The sequence below is a fragment of the Notamacropus eugenii genome (genome assembly GCF_028372415.1).
Source record: "Notamacropus eugenii isolate mMacEug1 chromosome Y unlocalized genomic scaffold, mMacEug1.pri_v2 SUPER_Y_unloc_4, whole genome shotgun sequence".
Taxonomy (NCBI): Eukaryota; Metazoa; Chordata; class Mammalia; order Diprotodontia; family Macropodidae; genus Notamacropus; species Notamacropus eugenii.
Window position 1 is genome coordinate 198177 of NW_027325142.1, and position 9781 is coordinate 207957.

Below are 9781 nucleotides of genomic sequence, written 5' to 3' on the forward strand. Positions count from 1 at the left end.
CAATGCATTCTTAAATATCTGCCAAACTGAGATTCAGATTCAGTCATTGTGCTCCCTGCTGGGCAGGGGACTCTTGGTAGGTTTTCCATTCTTTCAAAGCTCACAGGGCAGTACTTTGTTGTATTCCCTCTCTGATACGTATTCATCTTTTGTGAGCTGCAGAAACAACTGTTGCTGATTTAGTGGCTGCAGTGCTGGAATGCCCGTGCTGGACTGTGCTTGTCACACTGGCTTGATGGACCTTTCCTGCAAGACCATTGGAATTTGCTTGGGTTGGAAATTTATTTTCCTCTGTTTTCTGTCGGTTTTGTGGCTCTAGATTTTACTTAGAGTCTTTTTTTGTTCGGAGAACTTTGAATAAAGTATGTGGACAAGTGTGGGGGAGAGCTCAGGTGAGTTCCTGCCTTTACTCCACGGTCTTGGTTTCACCCCCATACAAAGCATTTTTCAAGTAATAGCATTCTGAAAATAAACAAACTTAATTCAATGACTCCATGAGACAATAAGAAATATTAAAGTTTGACAACTGAAAAAATATAAGGAGCCTCATATCAAAAACATCTGACCTGGTTGAAGAAGGAAAAAATACCTAGGAATACTTGAACTCTCTAAAGGTCCCAACAGAAGGAGAATGAAATTGCTCAGATCTATATGAAAGGGAGGGCTGTGATAATAGAAAAAATCCCCGAAACCCCAAAATGAAAGTATCACGATCAAATTTCAGAACTTCAAAGTCAAAGACAATAAGAAGAAAGAAAAGTTAATTTGAAGTAATTAATTTTAAGTTTCCTTCTCCTTTCTCTAACCAATCAAACCCCCAATTTGCTTTCTGATTACTCCAATTTCAGACAGCAACTCTGCTTCTTGCTGAAGGCACTGCAGCCTGTGTAGGCATTTACACTTTCAAATCATCCCTTTCACTTTCTTGTCTTTCTTCTAGAATTTTCTAGGTCAAAACAACTTTTTAAAAAAATTTTCTTACAGAAATGTTGGAATATTTTTTCTCTGATTTCATGTCTTGGAAAACTGACACCATATTAAATTTCTGCTATAAGAGTACTTTTTTGTTTCTTCAGTTTTCCCTGAATTGAAGTTTTGTGTTAGCTCTCATGTAGTGCACTTTTGGAGAGAAATGTCAGGGCATTGATGATTCTGTTCTGCATCATATCGGGTTCTGCTGCTGCATTCTCCAGGGTCTGAGTTGTGTGCATCTTGAAGAGTTACAGGTTTTTCTCAAGCTGGGGAATTCAGACTTCCAAAGAGATTCAGGGTCCAGATACTGTTTTGGGTGTCAGCAATACATGTACTGACTTAGCTTCCCTAGAGTACCTATTTATGCTTGCTGATCCCATCAGCTAGTTGAAAGGATCCAAAATTTCAGTGTAACAGGGCTTTTGACACACTTCTGTTCTGAGCCAAGGAGATGAATTCCTAATCCAGGTCTGAGGCCAAAATAATAGCACTGCCAGCCCACTTTTGATGTGAGCCTAGGGGTTTAATCTGTGATTTTTTTTTCACTTCGTAGATATAGGCACAGTCCTACTTCATAGTTCATGCCCTGGTCACATACCATCATCAGAAGCCTGTTAATAATCATGGGCTTGAAAAAATGTCCCATTATATTTTCTCCTTGGATTTTCTGATCATACCCCACATAGTATTCCTCCTAGATCTTTGTTGGAATAGTTGTTGGGCTATGTTATTTTCTGCCATTTTTTCCTATTTACTTCTAAGTATCATTTTCTCAAAATCACTTAAGACTGGCTGACTAAAATGATTCTCAACTGATAATTTTGTGGAGAAGCACACTAATTGACATGAGCCAAGGGTATTAGAAAATCACCTCAACTCCTCTGGGATAGCCTCAAAACCTTTGGGAAGACCTGAGGCAGTGGCTCTACTGCAGAATCTCAGGTATATCAACCCAGGATTGGAGGCTAGTGGAACCAAGCAAATGAGAGCCATGGAGCCCACGTATCTGCAGCAGCTGCTTCTGAGACTATCAGCCTGCAGATTAAATTTCTGTAAGTCACCTACTTGAACTTCTGGGAGCCATAATGGCAGAGTGATCAGTAAATGCTCTCTCCCCCTCCCATTGCTGATCTTGAGAGAACCATAAAGAAACCATAAACCCCAGAAAATTCCTGGAACAGTGAGATCAGCAGAAGGGGCAAAGAGACTCTTAGCACGCGAGGCTAGAAAAGCCACTAAGGAGGGTTGCTGTTGCTGTGACTGAAGGGAACCAGTGCAGGCCCAGAGATGTCCTAGACAACCCCACCTCAGCAAACTGGGAGGAAATCTGGAGCCACAGGGGCATGGAGCCAGAAACTGTCAATACTAGGACCCCAGGGGTGCCTGAGCACCCCAGGGGAATCAGAAAGACACTAGGGCACCTGGGATCACCAGCCGCTGAGCTTGCCTATGCTGTAGCTCAGCAGAGAAGACCTTCTGTGGCCAGACCACCCCTCCCCTGCATTTAACAAGCTAGTTCCAAGGTAACTCCAGGGAAACACAAAAAGACTTCACCTGGCCTCTGTTTTCCTACACCATCCAGCTCAGCACCAAGTAAGCTGCAGTACTTTAGCTTCTAGCTGAAAGAACCGGAAACCACAACACACAAAGTCTCAAATTCAGGGCACAAGAACTGTGGGACATAGTCCCATGTGCCCTAGAAGCAAAGGTCTACTTTAAAAGCCAGGAAAGGGGTGATTATCATCATCATGAGTAAGAAGCAAAGCAGAAAGACCATAGAATCTTTCTATGGGGACAAAGACCAAATCATGAACACCAAAGAGGTTAGCATTGAGACTGTACTGCCATCTGAAACTTCAGAAGGGGCTCTGAACTGGTTACAAGCACAAAGAACACTCTTGGAAGAGCTGAAGAAGGATTTTAAAAGTCAAATTAGAGAAATAGAAGAAAAACTGGCCAATGATTTTTAAAGTATGACAAAAGAATTCACCAAAAAGAACAGCTCCTTTAAAAGGAAAATTGGACAAATGGAAAAGGAAGCACAAAACCTAACTGGGTAAATTGGACAAATGGACAAAAAGTACAAAAACCAACTGGAGAAATAATTGGACAGGTAGAAAAGGAGATGCAAAAGTTAACTGAAGAAAAAGTTTGATAAAAATTAGAATTGGGCAGGTAGAAGCTAATGACTCTATGAGACATCAAGAATCAGTCAGACAAAATCTAAAGAATGAAAAGATAGAAGAAAATGTAAATTATCTAATTGGAAAAACAACTGACCTGGAAAATAGATTCAGGAGAGAAAATCTAAGAATTATTGACCTGTAAGAAAGCCATGATGAAAAAAAGAACTTGGACAATATCTTCAAGACATCATAAAAAATAACAGCCCAGAAGTCCTAGATTTAGAGGGTGCAATCGTCATCGAAAGAATCCACTGTTCACCTCCCAAAAAGGATTCCAAACTTAAAATACCAAGGATCAGGGAAGGAGAAAATACTACAGGTAGCCAGAAAGAAACCATTCAAAAATCGAGGAGCTATAGTCAGGATCACACAGGACCTTGCAGCTTTTACATTGAAAGACTGAAGGAATTAGAATATGATATTCTGTAAGGCAAAGGAGCTGGGACTACAACCAAGGATCACTTACCCAGCAAAGTTGAGCAGATATTTTGGGCAAGGAGATGGACATTCAATAAAATAAGAGATTTCTAGACCTTCCTGATTCAATAGAAAATTTGATCTTCAAACACAGGTCTCAAGAGAGGCATTAAAAGATAAATGGGGAAAAACACATTGTTACTCAATATGGGCAAACTGTTTACATTCCTATAAGGGAAGATGATACTTGTTAATCTTGAGAATTGTATATTTATTATGAAATATAAAAGGGACATACATAGATAAAGGGAGTGGATATAAAGTAAATGATGTGAATGATAAAAATGTGATTTAAGGGTGTGAAGGGATTGTAGCAGGAGATGTGAAAAAGGAGGCAGGAAACAGTAAATTACATCACAGAAAGAGGCACAAAATTTTATTGCAATAAATAGGAAAGAGGGAATGGAGATGAGCATTGTCTGATATTTACTCTCATCTGATTTGGTTCAAGGAAGGAACAAGAAACTTAAATATATAACTCTAACGAGCTCTATAGGCAGTAGGAGGGGAAGGAGGAAAGTAGAGGGAGGGGAGGCTAAAAGGGAGGGAAGAAGTAGCAAGGGTGAAGGAATAAAAGGGAGGAGGGTTGAAAGAACAGAGAGAGGACAGTGGGAGGAGGTGGTCAAAAATTAAAACTATTGTGGAGGGGAAGGGAGAAGAGAGAACTAAAAGCATAAACGGGGGAAAAGAGGATGGAGAGAAAGACGCAAAGAGTAATCATAACTGTGAATGTGAATAGGATGAGCTTTCCTACAAAACTGAGATGGATAGCAGAATGGATTTAAAAACCATAATCCACCAATATGTTGTTTGCAAGAAACACATTTGAAATGGTGGGATACAGACAGCGTAGAGGTAAAAGGTTGGAGCAAAATATATTGTGCTTCATCTGATGTAGAAAAAAAAAAAAGCAGGGGTAGCAATCCTAATCTCAGACAAAGCAAAAGCAGAAAGAGATCTAATCAAAAGAGATAAGGAAGGAAACTACATCCTGCTAAAAGGCACCACAGAAAACAAAGCAATACCATTAATAAACATATATGCTCCAAATGGTGTAGCATCCAGATTCTTAGAGAAGAGGTTGAGGGAATTGTAGGAAGAAATAAGACAGCAAAACTTGAGGACCTCAACCTCGCCCCCTCTGAACTTGAGAAATCTAACTTCAAAGTAAACAAGAAAGAAGTTAAAGAGGTGAATAAAACTCTGGATAAAGTACATATTATAGATCTCTGGAGAAAATTGAATAGCGATAGAATATGGCACATATACAAAAAGTAACCCTGTACTAGGACATAAAAGCTCACAATCTAGTGTAGAAAGGCAGAGATAGTGAATACATCCTTCTCAGGTCACAATGCAATAAAAATTATGTGTAATAAAAGGCCATGGAAAGATAGACCAAAATTTAATTGGAAACTAAATAATCTAATGCTAAAGAATGAGTGGGTTAAACAACAAATCATAGAAACAAAAGAACTGCATTCAAGAGAATAACAAAAATAAGACAACCAACCAAATCTTATGAGATATTGCAAAGTCAATTCTTAGGGAAAATTTTATATCTTTGAATGCTTACATGAAGAAAATAGAGACAGAGGAGATCAATGAGTTGGGCATGCAGCTGAAAAAGCTAGGAAAAAAAATTGAAAACCCTCAATTAAATACCAAAATACTGAAAACCAAAGGAAAGATTAATAAAGTTGAAATTAAGAAAACTATTGAACTAATAAATGAAACTAAGACTTGGTTTTGTGAAAAAACCGATAAAATTGAGAAACCTTTGGTCAATTTGATTTAAAAAAAGAAAAAAGAATACCAGATTGCCAATATCAAAAATGAGAAAATGAACTCACTTCCAATGAGGAAGAACATAAGCAGTATCTACCTAAAACCCTCAGAATGCATTTTATGCAGTGGGGATAAGCTAGATGCATTTCCATTAAGATCAAGGGTGAAACAAGAATGTCCATTATCACCATTATTATTCAATATGGTATTGGAAATGTTAACTGTAGCAATAAGAGAAGAAAAAGAAATTGAAGGAATTAGAATAGGCAAAGAAGAAACTAAGTTATCACTCTTTGCAGATGATATGATGATATACTTAGAGAGTCCCAGAGAATCAGGTAAAAAAACTACCTGAAACAATAAACAACTTTGACAAAGTTGCCGGTTACAAAATAAACCCACACAAATCTTGTGTATTTTTCTATATTACTAACAAAGCCCAACAGTGAGAGATAGGAAAAGAAATTCCATTTAAAGCTATGGTAAACATTATAAAATATTTGAGTCTACCTGCCAAAACAAATCCAACGACTATATGAACACAATTACAAAGCACTTTACACAAATGAAGTCAGATCTAAGTAACTGGAAAAAACATCAGTTGCTTGTGGGCATGCCGAGCCAATATAATAAAAATGACAATTTTACCTAAATTACTTTACTTATTAAGTGCCATAACAATCAAACTATCAGATAAATATTTTCTAGAACTAGAAAAAATAATGGAATTCACCGGAAGAAAAAAAAGTTCAGAACAACAAGGAAACTAATGAAAAGAAATACTAGGGAAGGTGGCCTAGCTACCAGATCTCAAATAGTATTATAAAGCAGCAATTTTCAAAACCACTTAGTATTGACTAAGAAACAGAGGGGTAGACCGGTGGAATATGTTAGGTACTCAAGACACAGGAGTTAATGAATATAGCACTGTACTGTTTGATAAACCCAAGCACCCCAGCTTCTGGGATAAGAACTCAAACTGTTCGACAAAAATTGCTGGAAAACCTGGATAACAGTGTGGCAGAAACTAGGTATAGACCAATGCCTGACACCATACACAAGAATAAAGTCCAACTGGGTACATGATCTAGGTATTAAGATTGATATTATAAACAAATTAGTGGAGCAAGGAATAGCGTATTTATCAGATTTATGGAGAATGGAAGAAGTTTTGACTAAGCAAGAGATAGGAAACATTATAAACTGCCAAATGGATAATTTTGATTACATTATGTTGAAAAGTTTTATGCACAACCAAACCTAATGCATCCAAGATTAGGGGGGAAGCAGAAAACTGGAAAAGAACTTTTGCAACTAGTGTTTGTGATAAAGGCCTCATTTCTAAAATATGTAGAGAACTGAGTCAAATGTACCAGAATACAAGTCATTCCTCAATTGATAAACGGTCAAAGGATATGAACAGGCAGTTTTCAGAGGAAGAAATTCAAGCTGTCTATAGTCATGTGAAAAAATGCTCTAAATTACATCACATCACACCTATCAGATTGGCTAACATGACCAAACAGGAAGGTGAGAAATGATGTGGGAGAGCTGGAACACTAATTCATTGTTGGCGGAGCTGTAAGCTGATCTAAACATTCTGGAGAGCAATTTGGAACTATGCCCAAAAGACTACAAAAATGTGCATACCCTTTGACCCAGCAATACTGCTTCTAGGACTGTATCCCCAAGAGACTGTAAGGGTCCCACGTGTACAAAAATATTTATAGCAGCTCTCATTGTGGTGGCCAAAAACTGGAAATCAATGAGATCCCCATCAATTGGGGAATGACTGAATAAATTGTGGTATATGAATGTTATGTGTTATAAAAAATGATGAACAGGAAGACGTCAGAGAGGCCTGGAAAGACTTATATGTTCTGATGCTGAGTGAAAGGAGCAGAACCAGGAGAACTGTATACAACAACAACTACAATGTGCGAGGAGTTTTTCTGGTAGACTTAGTACTTCATTGCAATGTAGGGACTTAAAAAATTCCCAATGGTCTCTTAAGGCAAAATGTCTTCCACATCCAGAGAAAGAACTATGGGATTCAACTGCAGAATGAAACAGATCATTTTATTTTGTATTACATTTTGTTTTATGATTTCTCCCTTTCATTTTAATTCTTCTATGCAACATGACTAAGGTGAAAATGTATTTAATAGAAATTTATGTGTAGAACCTATGTAAAATTGGATGCCATCTCAGGGAGGGAGTGAAGGATTAGGGGGAAGGAGGGAGAGGGAGGGGGAATAAATCTAAGATATGTGGAAATGATTGTAGAACACTGAAAACAAATTTAAAAAACCCTTTAGGAAGAGAATTAGCTTTCTGATTTGATGACTTCTCTTGCATCTCCATTTAAAGATGGTTCCCAGTCCAGATAGCTCTTCATTCCCTACCAGACCCCTTTAGCATGCTCCAGAAAACTCTTCATCTGGAAGATGACTTCCACCCTGAAATTCACACCTCAGAAGTATTCTTAGCCTTTATATGCCCTGGTCCAGTCACCTCTTCATTTTTCTCTAGGCTGTACTCAGGACTCTTCATCTTCTTCCCCTCCTCATTTTTTGTCTTTTCACTTTTTATGCATTGATTTCTTCCATTAGAATATGAATTCCTTAGTGGCTGAGACTGGATTTCTGCTTGTAATTATAGTTATATAGTGCTTGACACAATGTAAGTATTAAGAAAAGATTGTCAGTTGGTAACTAAAGTCCCGAGAATCACCTCTTAAAGCAGGAGTTTAAGGGTCCTCAGAGTTTACAGAGTATTCCCAAGTCTGATACATTATTGTGTAATAGATGCTTAATAAATAAATTCAACTAAGGATTGGGTGTTGTGTTGTATTTTTACTTTAGTGGAAAGAAAATACACATATGACAGACGCTCAAATTTATTCCTTGGCATTACGTAAGCAAGCCAGCCAGGAACGAGATGCTAAACATAGAGAAGCCATCTACAATGATGTATCCATAAGACAGCAAATGGTAAGTTTATTTTTACATTTCTGCAAACTTCACCATGTATTTATTTAGACATTTCAAGACAAATGAGACGAGTAGGTGTATAGTCATAAGACCTTTTTTCTCCCAAGTAGAGATACCAAAAAGTATTTTAAAGAATATTCCTGAAGATGCTAGTGATGACTTAGTTTCTGACTCTTGATCCTTATACTGAAATGATTTCTTTTGAAAAAATATTTGCAGATGGATTGGATGATAGAATATATAGGTAGATAAATGATAGGTGCATTCTATGTATAAATTTAGGTACGTGATATATATGATATTATATATTACTACCAGAAAATATCTCTTTTAATCACGTATCTTATTATATAAATGTTTTCTATGTATCATCTAAGTTGTTCAGAAAATTACATGTTATTTTCTAGAACATAAATTATTTGTAAATATGATATCTCTAAAAAACATTCATTTTCTAACAAAGACTTGAGAGTTGGAAGTAGCTGTAGTTGTAGGGAGTAAGTAATTGGGGAGTAGTAAGTCAGAAAGTAAGTACTCAAAGACTAACTTCTCTAAATCCAGAGCCCAAAATCTTTACATTCTTCAGAGTCAATAATTTGAATCTTCCTTTCACAGTTAATAAGCTGCGTCCAACAGATTCAAAGGAATAAGGAGTTACTACAAGAATCTAGCCAGCCACAAGAAGATTCGACTCATCACCTTGTGCTTCCAGAGCCTCCAGATCTAGTCATAAATCCCTCTTGTTACCAGTATATTGATGTGAAAGGAATGTATCAACCAACTGTTAGTGGTATGGAACCCCAGCTAATAAGAAGCAAGAAATCAAGAACCTCCCAAAGGAAATCAATGTGATTTTCCTCTAAAATATAGAAAATATATTATAAAGTTGACAATTTGTTCTAGGAATCACCAGCCTAATTGAAAAAAAAATGTATTAATTCTTTGTTTCCTATAAATGTTATGCTCTCTCCAGGTTAGATTTTCTGTAATTCATTTTTATTTTGAAATTTGAGATTAATATTGCCCACATTTCTATTATATGCACATATATGTATGTGTATACATATACATATATATATATGTAAATGTGTATACATATACATATATATATATATATATATGTATATATATATATATATATACACTAAATTGAAAGAAGATTTCAAATTATTTTCGTTGGAAACTTATTCAAGAATAATAACATGGGATCCATACTATTTCCTCTAAATTTTTATTATCTCTTTATTTTTACTATAAAATCAATCTGAAAACAAATGAGTAAAAAAAAATCTTTGTATGTTTATATTTATCAGAATCTAACATAAGAGGTCAAGAGTTGATCTTTTGTCATGAGGTAATTTTGTT

The 9781-nt window shown here is 36.5% G+C and overlaps 1 protein-coding gene across 1 annotated transcript in view; it reads left to right on the forward strand.

Moving 5' to 3' along the window:
- LOC140517010 (transcriptional regulator ATRX-like) overlaps positions 1-9383 on the forward strand; it is a gene marked incomplete at its 5' end in the record, with an annotated part of 74893 nt that extends 65510 nt beyond the window's left edge. The window contains 2 exon segments of the mRNA XM_072627846.1: positions 8288-8416; positions 9032-9383. Coding sequence (XP_072483947.1) covers positions 8288-8416; positions 9032-9268 — 366 coding nt within the window.
- Positions 9384-9781: the final 398 nt, after the last annotated feature.